This window comes from Pseudophryne corroboree, chromosome 11 (genome assembly GCF_028390025.1).
Source record: "Pseudophryne corroboree isolate aPseCor3 chromosome 11, aPseCor3.hap2, whole genome shotgun sequence".
Lineage (NCBI taxonomy): Eukaryota > Metazoa > Chordata > Amphibia > Anura > Myobatrachidae > Pseudophryne > Pseudophryne corroboree.
In genome coordinates, this window is record NC_086454.1 from 139,371,325 (window position 1) to 139,391,008 (window position 19,684).

Here is a 19,684-nt window from a genome sequence, read left to right on the forward strand (position 1 = left end):
AGTGCCCTCAGGAGAGGATGCACATCTCTGCAGATCTAGAGTTTTCTTCAGTTTCATTTAAATCTTTTTTTTTTTTTTTTCGGTATGCTGTCTGGGCAACAGCATACCTGCGCCATGGGAGTTGAGGTGGGACGGTCAGCGGCCTTCCGAGGTGCAGAGCCGCTTCCCCGCTACAGGACCACCGTCCTGAGGGGCTGTTTGTTCAGCGGGGCACTGCACCTTGACTGCTGCAGCACGCCGCACACCCCTATTGCTGCCTGAAGGTGACATCGGTTGTGAGTACACACCGGGGGGTCCGCAGTTCAAAGTGCGGCTGATCACGGGCGCGATATATCGGACCCTCCCTGGGGTGTCCCGCTAGGATCCTCCGTGACTGCACTGGCACAAACATGCTTAACCAAGCACTTGTGTGAGGTTTTAAGCTTATGGGTGACTTTGCCAGTATAAATATTGCTCTGGCGCCATTGGAGGGGCGGAGCTTCCTCAGAGCGGGACCAGCAGCGTTTGGCGCCTTCCTCTGCTTACAGAAGCCATCAGCAGCACACACTCAGCACTTCCTGCCTCAGACACGCTGGAAACTGGTACAGGGTGTAGCTAAGGAGGAGAGCTGCTGTTGTACACTATTCTGAGCCTATTCAGGACTGCATTTATTAGTGTTATTGTGATAAAGAGCTGACAGTCTCACTGGGGCTGTGCAGCTCTGGGTGTGCTGGTATTTCTCCCTCTCTGTGTATCTCCTCTCGCATACAGTAGGAAAAGCAGGCTTGCATTATAACTGTCTGTGTAAATGTATGTGTTTGTACTTACTATGAAATATGGATAAGCTCAAGAATCGCACCAGATTCTCTCCATTATCTAATGACTGTTTCCTGTGAGCAATGTAGTCAATCTTCACAAATTAGTGAAGAGGTTGGGGGAGAGGGTACAGAGCCCCACTGGTAAGGGTCTCTTAAAACTATTATGTCAGATATGTCATTCCAGCTCAATGCTAATGTGCAGGAAACTCAGCAACTACAACAAGCTGTTGCAGATTTAGCTGCTAGGGCTGATGCACAGCCCCCCCTCTCTCATGCAGGTCCCCAGAAGCGTGGTTTTGCTTTCTGATACAGATGATGATGTCCAGGATGATGGGGATGACCCGGATCCCGTTAGTGGGAATCCCGATTCTACTCAGGATATTGAACCCCTCATTTTGGCTATAAGGGATGTGTTGCAGCTCCCTCTAGAGGACGCTTCTTCGCAGCAGTAATTTTTCTTTGTACAAAACAAGCCCAATGTAGCTTTCCCTGAATCTCCAGAGTTAGATGACTTATTCAAACAGGCCTGGAAGAATCCAGACAAAAAATTCCAAGTGTCCAAAAAGTTTTTGCGCACTTTCCCATTTGCTCCTCAAGGTAGAACATTTTGTGAGGAACCCCCTGGGGTGGATGTCTGTCTCTCGCCTGTCTAAAAAGGCGGTACTGCCTGCTCCAGGCTCCTTTACCATGAAGCATCCTGGGAATAGGAAGATAGAGACTACCCTAAAATCTATATACACTGCAGCCGGCCTTTCACAAAGACCGGTCATTGCGGGTTGCTGGATGACACATGCCATTCATTCTTGGGCCATGCAAATTCAGGGGGGCCTCTTGGGGGATATGTCCTTAGTTACCATGGTTACCCTCCTGGAACACATTCAGGATGCTGCTCGTGTCCTCTTAATTCCTTCAAGGAGATGGGGAACATCAATGCTCATACGTCGGCCATGACGGTGTCAGTGCGCAGGGCCTTGTGGTTGCGTCAGTGGATTGCGGACGCAGAATCCAAACTTGTTGTGGAGTCCCTCCCCTTTTCTGGGGAATGTATTTTTGGGGTTGAGCTGGATGCCTGGATTTCAAAGGTTACTGCCAGGAAATCCCCACCGGCGAGACGTTCCTATCCGGCACAGTCTGTCCAGTCCTTTTCGGTCTTGCACATTTCGATCAAAGGCCAGAGGGGAACCTGTAAGTACCAGTCCTCAGGAACAGTCCACCAGTTCTGCTTCCACTAAAGCCTCAGCATGACAGTGCCAACCCACCCCGAGGGGATCTCAAGGTGGGAGCTCGACTGCGTCACTTCAGCCGCGTCTGGGAGTCCTCCTGCCAGGAAGCCTGGGTCAGGGAGCTCGTTTCTCGGCTACAAGCTGGAGTTTGACAGTACTTCCCCCCCCCCCCCCACCCAACGATTGTTTCAGACCCATTCTGAATCTGAAAGCCTTAAATCCTTATTTAAAGGTGTTCAAGATGGGATCCCTGCATGCAGTAATTACGGGCCTGGAAGAATAAAGGAATATATGGTCTCCTTGGATATCAAGGACGCCTATCTCCATACTCCGATTTGGTCTCCTCATCAGGCGTACCTGCAGTTTGCCCTGCTGGACGATCACTTCCAATTCCAGGCACTACCCTTCGGCCTGTGAACAGCACCGAGGATAATTCACTAAGGTGATGACGGAGATGATGCTTCAACTCCGGATCCAAGGGATTGATGTGGTGCCTTATCTAGATGATCTCTGATAAGGGCAAGATCCAGAGAACTTTTTTCTCCATATCGACCACACCATCCGTCTAATGTCCGACCATGGGTGGATCCTCAACTTACATAAGTCCCACCTGGAGCCAACTCAGAGGCTCCTGTTCCTGGGAATGTTTCTGGATACTGTGGCCCAGAAGGTGTTTCTGCCAGAGGACAAGGCGAAAACACTCCAGGAGATGGTCCGCATGGTGCTCCGACCTGCTCGAGTATCCATCCATCTTTGCATCAGATTATTGGGGAAGATGGTTACCTTATACGAGACGATCCAATATGGGAGGTTCCATGCCAGAACATTTCAATTGGATCTTCTGAACAAGTGGTCCGGATCACATCTCCAGATGCACCGGATGATTCGGCTGTCACCTCAGGCTAGGATTTCCCTCTTGTGGTGGCTTCAGTCTTCCAATCTCCTGGAGGGCAGGAGTTTCGGAATTCAGGATTGGATCCTCCTCACGACAGATGCGAGTCTGCGAGGATCAGGAGCTGTCACCCAGGGGGCGCAGTTCCAGGGCAGGTGGTCATCCCACGAAAACCTCCTTCCAATCAACATTCTGGGACTTAAAGCGATCTACAATGCTCTGCTTCAGGCGTCTCCTCTGCTCAAGGATCACGCGATCCAGATAGTCGGACAACGCTACGGCGGTGGCGTATATCAGTCGAGAAGGAGGGACAAAAAGCAGAGCCTGCATGCGAGAGGTGTCAAAGATACTCCTCTGGGCGGAAAGAAACGCAAGAGCCATGTCGGCAATCTTCATTCCGGGTGTGGACAACTGGGAGGCGTCACGATCTCCACCATCTGGTGGTCCAGCAGATCATCGACCGGTGGGGTTGCCCACAAATAGACTTGATGGCTTCTCGTCTCAACAAGAAACTTCCCTGGCATTGCTCGCGGACCAGGGACCCTCAGGTGAGGGCAATGGATACACTAGCGTCTCCTTGGCCGTACCGGCTGGTCTACCTGTTTCCTTCGATCCCATTGCTCCCAAAAGTGCTAAAGCGAATCGGGAATCAAGGTGCCCAGGCAATTCTGATTGCCCTGGATTGGCCTCGGAGGGTGTGGTACGCTGATCTTCTGGACATGTCTGTCAAAGACCCTTGACTTCTACCACTCAGAGATTTTCAACAAGGACCGTTCGTCTAACCGGACTTACGGGAACTTCGTTTGACGGCATGGAGGTTGAGCGGAACATCCTAGCTCACAAGGGCCTTCCAAGAAGGTTATTGCAACCATGGTTCAGGCCAGTAAACTTGTGACGTCAAAACACAATCATATCTGGTGGAGATATGTGTCTTGGTGCGACGAGCGCATGTATCCGCCTGCAGTGTGTCACTTGGGACGTTGCCTATGTTTCCTGCAGGCTGGTGTGGATAAGGGCTTACGTCTAGGTTCTATTAAGGTCCAGATTTCAGTTCTCCATTTTCTTTCAGAAGAAATTGGCAGTGTTGCCAGAAGTTCAGACCTTCTTGCAAGGGGTACTCCACATACAACCTCCCTTTGTGCCACCTACGGCACCCTGGGATTTGGATGTAGTGTTGACATTTCTACAGTCCTCCTGGTTTGAACCTCTGACGGTAGAAGACAAGTACCTCACGTGGAAGACGGTGAGGTTACTGGCCCTGGCTTCTACTTGACGTGTTTCTGAATTGGGGACCTTATCGTGTAAGAGACCCTACTTGGTCTTTTACGAGGACAGAGCGGAGCTCTGGACTAGACAGTTCCTGACGAATGTTGTCTCCGCGTTTCATCTGAATCAACCTATTGTGGTTCCATCCAGTTCTGACGCTTCTGCTACTCCGGAGGCATTGGATGCTGTACGGGCCTTGAAGATATGTCAGGCGTAGAGCTCGGATCAGAAAGACTGATTCCTTGTTTGTGCTCTATGATGCGCAGAAGAAGGGTTGCCCTGTTTCAAAGCAGTCCATTGCTCATTGGATTTGGCTTACTATCCAACAGGCCTGTGTGTCGGCAGCCTTACCTGTTCCTAAGTCTCTAAAGGCCCACTCTACTTGATCAGTGGGCTCTTCGTAGGCGGCTGCCCGTGGAGTCTCGGCCTTGCAACTATACCGAGCTGCTACCTGGTTGGGGAAGAACACTTTTTTATGAAGTTCTACAAATTTGATACCCTGGCCAAAGAGGATACCCAGTTTGGGCAGGCGGTGCTGCAGCAGTCTTTGCACGTTCCCACCCGTTCTGGAAGCTTTGGGAGGTTCCCATCGTACTAGTTTCCCCCAATATTCCTTATGGATGCTAGAGAAAATGGGATTTTAATACCTCCGGTAAATCCTTTTCTCATAGTCCATAATGGATATTGGGTGCCTGCCTCAGTGCGTGGACTTTTCTGCAGGATCTTGTCTCTAGTTACCTGTTCAGCTGTTGCTGTTAGTGTTACCAGCCGTTGCTGGTTGTTAAATGTTTGTGGTGTGCTGGTGTTTAAATCTCACCACCCTTTGTTCTCATGTTCCTTCTCTCATATACAGTTGTGTTCATAAGTTTACATACCCTAGCAGAATTTGTGATTTTCTGGCCATTTGTCAGAGAATATGAATGATAACTCACAAACTTTTCTTTCACTCCTGGTTAGTGATTGGGTGCAGCCATTTATTGTCAAACTGTGTTTACTCTTTTTTTAAATCATAATGACAACAGAAACTACCCAAATGACCCTGATCAAAAGTTTACATACCCTGGAGATTTTGGCCTGATTAACATGCACACAAGTTGACACAAACTGGTTTGAATGGCTACTAAAGGTAACCATCCTCACCTGTGATCTGTTTGCTTGTAATCTGTGTGTGTGTGTGTGTGTGTGTGTGCTGCACTGACGTGTCTGGATTCTGAGTCATGGGGAAAGCAAAAGAATTGTCAAAGGATCTGCAGGAAAAGGTAATTGAACTGTATAAAACAGGAAAGGGATATAAAAAGATATCCAAGCAATTGAGAATGCCAATCAGCAGTGTTCAAACTCTAATTAAGAAGTGGAAAATGAGGGATTCTGTCGAAACCAAATCATGGTCAGGTAGACCAACAAAAATTTCAGCCACAACTGCCAGGAAAATTGTTCGGGAAGCAAAGAAAAATCCACAAATAACTTCAGCTGAAATACAGGACTCTCTGAAAAAAAGTGGTGTGGTTGTTTCAAGATGCACAATAAGGAGGCATTTGAAGAAAAATGGGCTGCATGGTCGAGTCGCCAGAAGAAAGCCATTACTACGCAAATGCCACAAAGCATCCCGCTTACAATACTCCAAACAGCACAGAGACTAGCCTCAAAACTTCTGGAACAAAGTCATTTGGAATGATGAGGCCAAAATTGAACTTTTTGGCCACAACCATAAACGTTACATTTGGAGAGGAGTCAACAAGGCCTATGATGAAAGGTACACCATTCCTACTGTGAAACACGGAGGTCGATCAATGATGTTTTGGATGTGTGAGCCACAAAGGCACTGGAAACTTGGTCAAAATTGATGGCAAGATGAATGCAGCATGTTATCAGAAAATACTGGAGGAAAATTTGCACTCATCAGCCCGGAAGCTGCGCATGGGACGTACTTGGACGTTCCAACATGACAATGATCCAAAACACAAGGCCAAGTCGACCTGTCATTGGCTACAGCAGAATAAAGTGAATGTTCTGGAGTGGTCATCTCAGTCTCCTGACCTCAATATCATTGAGCCACTCTGGGGAGATCTCAAACGTGCAGTTCATGCAAGACGGCCTAAGAATTTACAGGAACTGGAGGCTTTACCATCCCCAAGAATTTACAGGAACTGGAGGCTTTACCATCTGAGAAAATAAAGAGCCTCATCCACAACTACCACAAAAGACTTCAAGCTGTCATTGATGTTAAAGGGGGCAATACACGGTATTAAGAACTGGGGTATGTAAACTTTTGATCAGGGTCATTTGGGTAGTTTCTGTTGTAATTATGATTTCTCTGACGTCCTAAGTGGATGCTGGGGACTCCGTCAGGACCATGGGGAATAGCGGCTCCGCAGGAGACAGGGCACAAAAGTAAAAGCTTTAGGATCAGGTGGTGTGCACTGGCTCCTCCCCCTATGACCCTCCTCCAAGCCTCAGTTAGGTTTTTGTGCCCGGCCGAGAAGGGTGCAATCTAGGTGGCTCTCCTAAAGAGCTGCTTAGAGTAAAAGTTTTGTTAGGTTTTTTTTATTTTCAGTGAGTCCTGCTGGCAACAGGCTCACTGCAACGAGGGACTTAGGGGAGAAGAAGTGAACTCACCTGCGTGCAGGATGGATTGGCTTCTTAGGCTACTGGACACTAGCTCCAGAGGGACGATCACAGGTACAGCCTGGATGGGTCACCGGAGCCGCGCCGCCGACCCCCTTGCAGATGCTGAAGAGAGAAGAGGTCCAGAAATCGGCGGCTGAAGACTTCTCAGTCTTCATGAGGTAGCGCACAGCACTGCAGCTGTGCGCCATTGCTCTCAGCACACTTCACACCAACGGTCACTGAGGGTGCAGGGCGCTTGGGGGGGCGCCCTGGGCAGCAATGAAAGTACCTATGCTGGCTAAAAATACATCACATATAGCCCCTGGGGCTATATGGATGTATTTAACCCCTGCCAGGTTGTCAGAAAAACGGGAGAAGAAGCCCGCCGAAAAGGGGGCGGGGCCTATTCTCCTCAGCACACAGCGCCATTTTCCTACACAGCTCCGCTGCTAGGAAGGCTCCCAGGCTCTCCCCTGCACTGCACTACAGAAACAGGGTTAAAACAGAGAGGGGGGGCACTTATTTGGCGATATTATTATATATTAAGATGCTATAAGGGAAAACACTTATATAAGGTTGTCCCTGTATAATATAGCGTTTTGGTGTGTGCTGGCAAACTCTCCCTCTGTCTCCCCAAAGGGCTAGTGGGGTCCTGTCCTCTCAGAGCATTCCCTGTGTGTGTGCTGTGTGTCGGTACGTGTGTGTCGACATGTATGAGGACGATGTTGGTGAGGAGGCGGAGCAATTGCCTGTAATGGTGATGTCACTCTCTAGGGAGTCGACACCGGAATGGATGGCTTATTTAGGGAATTACGTGATAATGTCAACACGCTGCAAGGTCGGTTGACGACATGAGACGGCCGGCAAACCAATTAGTACCTGTCCAGGCGTCTCAAACACCGTCAGGGGCTTTAAAACGCCCATTTACCTCAGTCGGTCGACACAGACACGGACACTGACTCCAGTGTCGACGGTGAAGAAACAAACGTATTTTCCATTTGGGCCACACGTTACATGTTAAGGGCAATGAAGGAGGTGTTACATATTTCTGATACTACAAGTACCACAAAAGAGGGTATTATGTGGGGTGTGAAAAAACTACCTGTAGTTTTTCCTGAATCAGATAAATTAAATGAAGTGTGTGATGATGCGTGGGTTTCCCCCGATAGAAAATTATTGGCGTTATACCCTTTCCCGCCAGAAGTTAGGGCGCGTTGGGAAACACCCCTTAGGGTGGATAAGGCGCTCACACGCTTATCAAAACAAGTGGCGTTACCGTCTCCAGATACGGCCGCCCTCAAGGAGCCAGCTGATAGGAGGCTGGAAAATATCCTAAAAAGTATATACACACATACTGGTGTTATACTGCGACCAGCGATCGCCTCAGCCTGGATGTGCAGCGCTGGGGTGGCTTGGTCGGATTCCCTGACTGAAAATATTGATACCCTTGACAGGGACAGTATTTTATTGACTATAGAGCATTTAAAGGATGCATTTCTATATATGCGAGATGCACAGAGGGATATTTGCACTCTGGCATCAAGAGTAAGTGCGATATCCATATCTGCCAGAAGATGTTTATGGACACGACAGTGGTCAGGTGATGCAGATTCCAAACGGCACATGGAAGTATTGCCGTATAAAGGGGAGGAGTTATTTGGGGTCGGTCCATCGGACCTGGTGGCCACGGCAACAGCTGGAAAATCCACCTTTTTTACCCCAAGTCACATCTCCGCAGAAAAAGACACCGTCTTTTCAGCCTCAGTCCTTTCGTTCCCATAAGGGCAAGCAGGCAAAAGGCCAGTCATATCTGCCCAGGGATAGAGGAAAGGGAAGAAGACTGCAGCAGGCAGCCCATTCCCAGGAACAGAAGCCCTCCACCGCTTTTGCCAAGTCCTCATCATGACGCTGGGGCCGTACAAGCGGACTCAGGTGCGGTGGGGGGTCGTCTCAAGAGTTTCAGCGCGCAGTGGGCTCACTCGCAAGTGGACCCCTGGATCCTACAAGTAGTATCCCAGGGGTACAGATTGGAAATTCGAGACGTCTCCCCCTCGCAGGTTCCTGAAGTCTGCTTTACCAACGTCTCCCTCCGACAGGGAGGCAGTATTGGAAACAATTCACAAGCTGTATTCCCAGCAGGTGATAATCAAAGTACCCCTCCTACAACAAGGAAAGGGGTATTATTCCACACTATATTGTGGTACTGAAGCCAGACGGCTCGGTGAGACCTATTCTAAATCTGAAATATTTGAACACTTACATACAAAGGTTCAAATCAAGATGGAGTCACTCAGAGCAGTGATAGCGAACCAGGAAGAAGGGGACTATATGGTGTCCCTGGACATCAAGGATGCTTACCTCCATGTCCCAATTTGCCCTTCTCACCAAGGGTACCTCAGGTTCGTGGTACAAAACTGTCACTATCAGTTTCAGACGCTGCCGTTTGGATTGTCCACGGCACCCCGGGTCTTTACCAAGGTAATGGCCGAAATGATGATTCTTCTTCGAAGAAAAGGCGTCTTAATTATCCCTTACTTGGACGATCTCCTGATAAGGGCAAGGTCCAGAGAACAGTTGGAGGTCGGAGTAGCACTATCTCAAGTAGTTCTACGACAGCACGGGTGGATTCTAAATATTCCAAAATCGCAGCTGTCTCCGACGACACGTCTGCTGTTCCTAGGGATGATTCTGGACACAGTCCAGAAAAAGGTGTTTCTCCCGGAGGAGAAAGCCAGGGAGTTATCCGAGCTAGTCAGGAACCTCCTAAAACCAGGAAAAGTGTCAGTGCATCATTGCACAAGGGTCCTGGGAAAAATGGTGGCTTCTTACAAAGCGATTCCATTCAGCAGATTTCACGCAAGAACTTTTCAGTGGGATCTGCTGGAAAAATGGTCCGGATCGCATCTTCAGATGCATCAGCGGATAACCCTGTATCCAAGGACAAGGGTGTCTCTTCTGTGGTGGCTGCAGAGTGCTCATCTACTAAAGGGCCACAGATTCGGCATTCAGGACTGGGTCCTGGTGACCACGGATGCCAGCCTGAAAGGCTGGGGAGCAGTCACACAAGGAAAAAATTTCCAGGTAGTGTGATCAAGTCTGGAGACTTCTCTCCACATAAATATACTGGAGCCAAGAGCAATTTACAATGCTCTAAGCTTAGCAAGACCTCTGCTTCAAGGTCAGCCGGTATTGATCCAGTGGGACAACATCACGGCAGTCGCCCACGTAAACAGACAGGGCGGCACAAGAAGCAGGAGGGCAATGGCAGAAACTGCAAGGATTCTTCGCTGGGCGGAAAATCATGTGATAGCACTGTCAGCAGTGTTCATTCCGGGAGTGGACAACTGGGAAGCAGACTTCCTCAGCACGACCTCCACCCGGGAGAGTGGGGACTTCATCGGGAAGTCTTCCACATGATTGTGAACCGTTGGGAAAGACCAAAGGTGGACATGATGGCGTCCCGCCTGAACAAAAAACTGGACAGGTATTGCGCCAGGTCAAGAGACCCTCAGGCAATAGCTGTGGACGTTCTGGTAACACCGTGGGTGTACCAGTCGGTGTATGTGTTCCCTCCTCGGCTTCTCATACCTAAGGTACTGAGAATTATAAGACGTAGAGGAGTAAGAACTATACTCGTGGCTCCGGATTGGCCAAGAAGGACTTGGTACCCGGAACTTCAAGAGATGCTCACAGAGGACTCATGGCCTCTGCCGCTAAGAAGGGACTTGCTTCAGCAAGTACCATGTCTGTTCCAAGACTTACCGCGGCTGCGTTTGACGGCATGGCGGTTGAACGCCGGATCCTAAGGGAAAAAGGCATTCCGGAAGAGGTCATTCCTACCCTGGTCAAAGCCAGGAAGGAGGTGACCGCACAACATTATCACCACATGTGGCGAAAATATGTTGCGTGGTGTGAGGCCAGGAAGGCCCCACGAAGAAATTTCAACTCTGTCGATTCCTGCATTTCCTGCAAACAGGAGTGTCTATGGGCCTCAAATTGGGTTCCATTAAGGTTCAAATTTCGGCCCTGTCGATTTTCTTCCAGAAAGAATTGGCTTCAGTTCCTGAAGTCCAGAAGTTTGTCAAGGGAGTACTGCATATACAACCCCCTTTTGTGCCTCCAGTGGCACTGTGGGATCTCAACGTAGTTCTGGGATTCCTCAAATCACATTGGTTTAAACCGCTCAAATCTGTGGATTTGAAATATCTCACATGGAAAGTGACCATGATGTTGGCCCTGGCCTCGGCCAGGCGAGTGTCAGAATTGGCGGCTTTGCCTCACAAAAGCCCATATCTGATTGTCCATTCGGACAGGGCAGAGCTGCGGACTCGTCCCCAGTTTCTCCCTAAGGTGGTGTCAGCGTTTCACCTGAACCAGCTTATTGTGGTACCTGCGGCTACTAGGGACTTGGAGGACTCCAAGTTGCTAGATGTTGTCAGGGCCCTGAAAATATAGGTTTCCAGGACGGCTGGAGTCAGGAAAACTGACTTGCTGTTATCCTGTATGCACCCAACAAACTGGGTGCTCTTGCTTCTAAGCAGACGATTGCTAGTTGGATGTGTAGTACAATTCAGCTTGCACATTCTGTGGCAGGCCTGCCACAGCCAAAATATGTAAATGCCCATTCCACAAGGAAGGTGGGCTCATCTTGGGCGGCTGCCCGAGGGGTCTCGGCTTTACAACTTTGCCGAGCTGCTACTTGGTCAGGGGCACACCCTGGCTGAGGAGGACCTGGAGTTCTCTCACTCGGTGCTGCAGAGTCATCCGCACTCTCCCGCCCGTTTGGGAGCTTTGGTATAATCCCCATGGTCCTGACGGAGTCCCCAGCATCCACTTAGGACGTCAGAGAAAATAAGAATTTACTTACCGATAATTCTATTTCTCGTAGTCCGTAGTGGATGCTGGGCGCCCATCCCAAGTGCGGATTGTCTGCAATACTTGTACATAGTTATTGTTACAAAAATCGGGTTATTATTGTTGTGAGCCATCTTTTCAGAGGCTCCGCTGTTATCATGCTGTTAACTGGGTTCAGATCACAGGTTGTACAGTGTGATTGGTGTGGCTGGTATGAGTCTTACCCGGGATTCAAAATCCTTCCTTATTGTGTACGCTCGTCCGGGCACAGTATCCTAACTGAGGCTTGGAGGAGGGTCATAGGGGGAGGAGCCAGTGCACACCACCTGATCCTAAAGCTTTTACTTTTGTGCCCTGTCTCCTGCGGAGCCGCTATTCCCCATGGTCCTGACGGAGTCCCCAGCATCCACTACGGACTACGAGAAATAGAATTATCGGTAAGTAAATTCTTATTTTAAAAAGAGTAAACACAGTTGTTTGACAATAAATGGCTTCACCCAACCACTAACCGTGAGTGAAAGAAAAGTTTGTGAGTTAACATTCATATTCTCTGACAAATGGCCAGAAAATCACAAATTCTGCTAGGGTATGTAAACTTATTAGCACAACTGTATGTCCTTTGTCCTTCGGGCAGGTTTTTTTTTTTACCTATAACTGCCTGTGGGAGGGGGCATAGAGGGGAGGAGTTAGCACACCCAGTGAAGAAAATTTTACAGTGCACTGGCTCCTTTGGACCCTGTCTATTCACCATCGTACTAGTTTCCCCCAATATCCCTTATGGACTACGAGACCAGGATTTACCGGTAGGTATTAAAATCCTATTTTCGATCCAACCACAAAGATTGGATAGATAATCTAATCTTATATTGTGTATCCAACTTAAGTCACCTTTTTTTTTTCTTCCAGGGAAAAGGTTTGGCCAGTGCCAGGAAGAAGTTGGATGCAGCTGCTTTGGATGACAGGGATAAGCCATATGCCTGTGACAGTGAGTCCTATTTCCTCTGCTTTTTCTGGGAGTATTTAAGTCCTATACCACAACTCACTGATTGCCCAGGGTTTTCTGTTCCAGTAACACTTAAGCTGCATGCTATATTTCCTTAAAGGGGTTATATCATGTGAAAATGGCCTGATGTCTCTGGTCAGAAGAATGGTATGGTGTAAAATATTTAATCTGTTTTCAGTTTGTAGCCTGCAGAGGTCACTGTTTCAGCTGCTGTGCATGGAGAGTTCTAGCTGGCAGCCAAATGCTCTGTCTAGATGGCAACAGAAACTTCTGCAGACTAGAGAAGGCTCTGCTCCGTAATAAAATACAGGATTCTTCAAACCTGCAAAACAATATATGGCGCACTATAATCCGATTTTAAATTAAGATTAAATTTTAATCTTAAATTATATTTCTCTGGAATCCATAAGGGATACTGGGGTTTACGTAATACGATGGGATATAGAAGAGGTCCAAAGGAGACTGTGCACTTTACATTTCTTCCACTGGGTGTGCTGGCTCCTCCCCTCTATGCCACCTCCCACAGGCAGTTTAAGAGAATGCACACTCTGGGAGCTCCAGAGGAATTTTCTTCAGTTTATTTTTAAGCTTTATTATTGTAGGTATACTGTCTGGGCATCAGCATACCTGCACCGTAGGAGTTAGGGGGGGGGCGGTTATTGGCCTCTGTAAGGCCCCAGAGCCACTTCCCAGCTGCAGGACCACCGTCCTGAGAAGTTGTTCTGTGTGGCACTGCGCCTTTGCTGTCACAACCGCAGCACGCCGCACATTCCTAACGCTGTGAGAAGAGTGGTAAGTACAAACCGGGTGCCCCGATTCTTGGTGCGGGCCAATGCGGTGGCGGCGTGTGGGACCCTCCACGGGGGGGCCCGCTAGAGCTCCCCTATGTACGACTGGCAGCGGTGGTGCAAACTAGCAAGCAGTGTGAGGTTTGTACATTATTTGGAGACATTGCCAGTATAAAGATTATCTGTAGCTCTGCGCCATTGTTGGGGGCGCAGCTTGCTCAGGGCAGGACCAGCGGCATTTTGGTGCATTCCTCTGCATACTCCAGCAGCAGCAAGGACACAGCTCCTCCAGGGCTTCGGGAGACACTGGAAATTGGTACAGGGGTGTACTAACAGGGTGAGAGCCGCTATTGCACACAATATAGTTTCCTGGAAAGGATAGATAATCCTGTTGTTGTTGTACTTGTCTGAGTTTGTGTGTGAGAGAGTTGTTTCACTATCACTATGGTTAAACACACATTATGCAAAGTTTGTCAGACCAGATTCTCCCCTTTTACCACTAGTTCCCTATCGTGTGACCAATGTAGTCCGTCTTCTCAAGTCAGTGTGGGGACTGGGGGGGAGGGTCAGGAGCCTGCTTGGCTCTGGGCCATAAAGACTATGATGGCTGACATCCCAGCTTGATTCTAATAAACAAGCAACGCTACAGCTGCAACAGGCTGTTGCAGACCTCACAGCTAAGGCTGATGACAGATGTCCTTCCCTTTATAGTTCAAGGCCACTTAAGCGTGGGCTTCCTGCTCTTCTAGCAAACTCTGAGGAGGATATTCTGGAAGAGGGGGAGGAATCGGAACCTGATATTGATGATTCCACTCCTGCAGAGGATATTGAACACCTAATTCTTGCTATCAGGGATGTTCTGAAAGTCCCTTTGGAAGATGCTGCTTCACTGCAGTCGTTTTTTTGTTGCACAGAAAAAAATCTGCATCACCTTCCCTGATTCTCCGGAATTAGATGAGGTTTTTAAACAAACCTGGAAAAATCCTGATAAGATAGGTTACTAGGAAGTTTTTACGCTCTTTCCCGTTTACACCGGAGGGTCGCAAACATTGGGAAGAACTCCAAGCCGTAGATGTGTCTCCCGCCTCTCGAAGAAGGCAGTTTTACTGGCCCCTGGTTCCTTTCAGCTCAAGGACCCTGGGGATAGGAAAATAGAAACTATATTTAATTCTATTTACACAGCGGCTGGCTTAACATAAAGACCTGTGATAGTGGGTTGCTGGATTACCCATGCCATCCACACCTGGGCTACTCAAATTCAAGAAGGCCTTGCAGGAGATATGCCTCTGGTCCTACAGTGACCCTCATTAAGCACATTCAGGACACTGCATGAGTATTGTGTGACTCTCTAAAGAAAATAGGCACCATTAATGCTAGAACTACTACCATGGCGGTGTCGGCGCGCAGAGCTTTGTGGTTGCGTCAGTGGATTGCAGACGCGGATTCCAAGTGCAGTGTGTAGTCTCTCCCTTTTTTTAGAGGACTGGCTTTTTGGGGTTGATACATGGATTTCTTAGGTCACTGTTGGGGAAATACACTTTTCTCCCGTCTGGGGCTACTCATTCTTTTCGGACCGCCAGATTCAGGTCAAGGGCCAGAGGTGCCTCCAATGCGGCACGAGGCACCAGAGGTAAGACTAGAAAACCAGCTGCTGCCGCTGTTTCCCAGGAACCAAGCACCAGTGCAGCTTCCACAAAAGTCTCAGCATGATGGTGCCTCCCCACCCCGAGGGGATCTCAAGGTGGGAGCTCATCTGCGTCATTTCAGCCACGTCTGGGCATCCTCCTGCCAAGATACCTGGGTAAAGGGTCTCATTTCCCAGGGCTACAAGCTGGAGTTCAACAGCGCTCCTCCCCTACGATTTTTCAAATCGGGCTTACCAGTTTTGGTAGATACAAGAGTTACGCTACAACAGGCTATCCTAAAATTAGTCCAGTCCCAGGTGATTGTTCCAGTACCACTGGTACAACAAAGAAAGGGTTACTACGCCAACCTGTTCGTAGTACCGAAACCAGACAGTTCGGTAAGACCCATTCTGAATCTCAAATCTTTGAACCCTTGCCTCAAGGTTTTCAAGTTCAAGATGGAATCTCTGCGAGCGGTGATTGCAGGCCTGGAAGAATGGGAGTTCATGGTCTCTCTGGATATAAAGGACGCCTATCTCCATATCCCCATTTGGCCTCCTCACCAAGCTTACCTGCGGTTTGCCCTCCTGAACGATCACTACCAGTTTCAGGCGTTACCCTTCGGCCTGTCTACAGCCCCGAGGGTCTTCACGAAGGTGATGGCGGAGATGATGTTCCGAGTCCAGGGAGTCAATGTTGTCCCTTATCTGGACGATCTCTTGATTAAAGGCAAGATCCAAGGAGCTTTTATTGCTCCATATAGACCGCACTGTCCAACTTCTGTCACGCCATGGGTGGGTCCTCATTTTTCAGACGTCCCAACTGGAACCGACTCGGCGACTCCTGTTCCTGGGAATGTTTCTGGATACGGTGACCCAGAAAGTGTTCCTCCCAGAGGACAAAGCGAGAACGCTTCAAGAGTTTGTTTGAATGATCCTCCAACCTACGCAAATATCCATCCTTCTTTGCATAAAATTGATAGGCAAGATGGTAGCCTCGTACGAGGCGATTCAGTATGGTCAGTTCCACACCTGAGCGTTTCAGTTGGATCTCCTGAGCAAGTGGTCCGGATCTCATCTTCAGATGCATCGGACATTTCGTCTGTCACCTCAGGCAAGGATTTCTCTCCTGTGGTGGCCACAGTCCTCCAACCTACTGGAGGGTCGAAGTTTCGGGATCGAGGATTGGATCCTCCTCACGACGGATGCGAGTCTGGGGGTCTCGGGAGCTGTCACCGAGGGGGCTCAGTTCCAGGGCAGATGGTCAACCCACAAAGCCTTACTTCCAATCAACATTCTGGAACTTCGGGCGATCTACAATGCTCTGCTTCATTCCTCTCCTCTGGTCAGGAATCGGGATTTCCAAGTTCAGTCAGACAACGCCATGGCGGTGGCTTACATAAATCGACAAGGAGGGACAAAAAGCAGAGCCTGCATGCGAGATATGTCGAAGATACTCCTCTGGGCAGAGAGAAACACAAGAGCAATGCCCGCCATCTTCATTCCGGGGGTGGACAACTGGGAAGCGGATTTCCTGAGTCGTCAGTCTCGACCCATGAGAGTGGGGTTTCCACCAACAGGTGTTTCAACAGATCATCGACTTGTGAGGTTGCCCACAGATAGACTTGATGGCTTCTGGACTCAGCAAGAAGCTTCCCTGGTATTGCTCAATAACCAGGGACCCTCATTAGACGTGCTGATGTCTCCTTGGCCTTATCGGTCGGTTTACCTGTTTCCTCCGATTCTGTTGCTTCCGAGGGTGCTAAAATGAATCCGAAATCGGAGACCAGGCAATTCTGATTTCCCCGGATTGGCCTCGGAGGGCGTGGTACTCAGATCTTTTGGACATGTCCGTGACAGACCCTTGGCCCCTGCCACTGTGAAAGGATCTTCTACAACAAGAACCGTTCGTCTACCCGGACTTAAGGTGTCTTCGTTTGGCGGCTTGGAAGTTGAGCGGAACATCCTAGCCCGGAAAGGCCTTTCCAAGAAGGTTATTGCAACCATGGTTCAGGCCAGAAAACCGGTGAAGTCAAAGCACTATTGTCCTATCTGGAGGAGATCTGTCTCATGGTGCGAGGAACGCATGTATCCGCCTGCAGTGTGTCACTTGGGACGTTTCCTGCGGTGTTTCCCTTAGGACGTCTCTTAAGTTTCCTGCAGGCTGTTGTGGATAAGGGCTTATGTCTGGGATCCCTTAAAGTCCAGGTTTCGTCTCTCAATTTTCCAGAAGAAGTTGACAATGTTGCCAGAGGTTCAGACCTTCCTGCAGGGAGTTCTCTGCATACAACCTCCGTTTGTGCTGCCTATGGCACCCTGGGACTTGAACGTGCTGTTAGATTTTTTACAGTCCTCCTGGTTTGAACCCTTGATGATGGTAGAAGACAAGTACCTCACGTGGAAGACTATGATGTTGCTGGCCCTGGCTTTTGCTATGTGTGTCTTCGAATTGGGGGCCTTATCGTGTAATAGTCCCTACCTGATCCTTTACGAGGACAGAGCTGAACTCGGGACTAGACAGCAGTCTCTGTAGTCCACTTGTAGTCCCGTCCAGTTCTGATCCATCTGCACTGCCGTAGTCTCCAGATATCGTGAGAGCCTTGAGGATTTATGTTAATTGAACAGCTCGGATCAGAGACTGATTCCTTGTTCGTGCTATATGTTGCGCAGAAAAAGGGTTGCCCTGCATCTAAGCAGTCCATTGCTCTTTGGATTAGGTTGACTATCCAACAGGCTTTTGTGTCGGCAGCCTTGCCTGTTAAACAGTCTCTGAAAGCCCACCCACTCTACAAGATCGGTGGGGTCTTCCTGTGCAGCTGCCCGCGGAGTCTTGGCCATGCAACTGTGCCGAGCTGCTACCTGGTCGGGGATGAACACCTTTATCTACAAGTTTGATACCCTGGCTAAAGAGGATACCCAGTTTGGGCAGGCGGTGCTGCAGGCATCTCTACATGTTCCCGCCTGTTCTGGAAGCTTTGGGACATCCCTATTGTATTAAGTAAACCCCAGTATCCCTTATGGATGCCAGAGAAAACGGGATTTTAATACCTACTGGTAAATCCCTTTCTCGTAGTCCCATAAGGGATATTGGGCGCCCGCCTCAGTGCGTTGACGTCTCTGCAACTTCAAAATTTTACCTGTCAGCTGTTTTGTTCCAGCTGGTTGTTTTATGTGCTGGTGTGTGAATCTCACCACTCCTTGTTTTATGTTCCTTCTCTCAAGTATGTCCTTTCTTTTTCGGGCACTATTTTGCTTAACTGCCTGTGGGAGGGGCCATAGAGGGGAGGAGCCAGCACCCCCAGTGGAAGAAATTTAAAGTGCACCAGCTCCTTTGGACCCCTTCTGTACCCCATCGTATTAAGTAAACCCCAGTATCCCTTATGGACTACGAGAAAGGGATTTACTGGTAGGTATTAAAATCCTGTTTTTAATGATATAACTCCTTTTATGTGTGATTCCGTTAAGGATATTATCTTCCTACGCTTGAGGCTGTATTCAATTCAAGTCAGATTTCCCGACTTGTCGGATAAACGGGAGTTCAAGGTCGAATCCAGATTCAACCTGTTCAGTCGAACTCCTGTTTATCCGACAAGCCAGAAAATCCTACTTGTCGGAAAGCACGTCGAGCGGGGGATTTGCTGCGGATCCACATGTTTTGTCGGATCCGCGGCCAAATCCGACAGGTTTTAGTCCCGTTTCCGACGATGTCAATCTGACTTTTAAAAATCGGATTGGCGTTGTCGGGAACGGCCAAATGCTGTCGGATTTGCCTGCTAATTGAATACTGAAATGTCGGATGCTTTCCGTCGGAAAAGATCTGACATCAATTGAATACACCCCTTTGTATGTTCTGTGAATGGGGATATAATTGTGTGTCTGTCTGTACCATCATAAATAATGGGTCAATATCTAATGATTAGAAACATTAGCGAATACTACTTTCTCTGCAGGCTTAGCTGGCACCACATGCTAGTGCTGGCATTGACCTTGTAATTGGCAGTCTGGGGATACGACATGTCCTGCAGTTCATGAGGTGCTCGCCAGGACTCTTCTGTGTTGCAAGTAAACACTCTTATCGCCATCACTGGGATTCAGCTGCCATTGGGGATTAAAACATGTTGCCTGTGTTGCTCTTCAGATGAGCGTTTCATGGACAATGGCTCAGTAATGAAATTCTACTTGTACTAATCACAATTCAGAAGACAATTAAAATAGTATATATTTTTTTTACTGGTACAGAACACATTCACAATAGTGAAGTTGCTGTGTGTTTGTTTCTTTTTTGGTATAAATGTATTTTTATTAATATGCAAGATTGACACTCCATTGTACCTGCAGATACTTAAATATTGCCGGTTGGAATATCCCCATTAACACTGCTTTTCCTGAAGAAGGGAGAAGCTGGGTTTATGTAGAGATCGCTGAGCTGTGGTTTGTTACATAACCATACAACAGAGTTGATTACCCTTCCAGTTTTTCATGGTAATGTTTCAGTGGTTTTCCTCTTAATGCTAGTACTCTTAATACGTGAGACAGCATAATGGCCCCACTAAATCCAATTTCCTGGGATGGTACATCATTTTCATGACCGCTCTGATGGAATTAAACTCCCCAACACTTAAGGTGTAGA

At 48.6% G+C, this 19,684-nt stretch overlaps 1 protein-coding gene across 7 annotated transcripts in view; it reads left to right on the top strand.

Annotated features, from left to right (window-relative positions):
• The window catches only part of DPF2 (double PHD fingers 2), a 95,546-nt gene that overhangs the window by 34,916 nt on the left and 40,946 nt on the right, over positions 1 to 19,684 (top strand). For all 7 annotated transcript variants that reach the window (XM_063944862.1, XM_063944861.1, XM_063944863.1 and 4 more), the window contains exon 6: positions 12,546 to 12,624. In XM_063944862.1, coding sequence (XP_063800932.1) covers positions 12,546 to 12,624 — 79 coding nt within the window. The remainder of the gene's footprint in view (positions 1 to 12,545; positions 12,625 to 19,684) is intronic.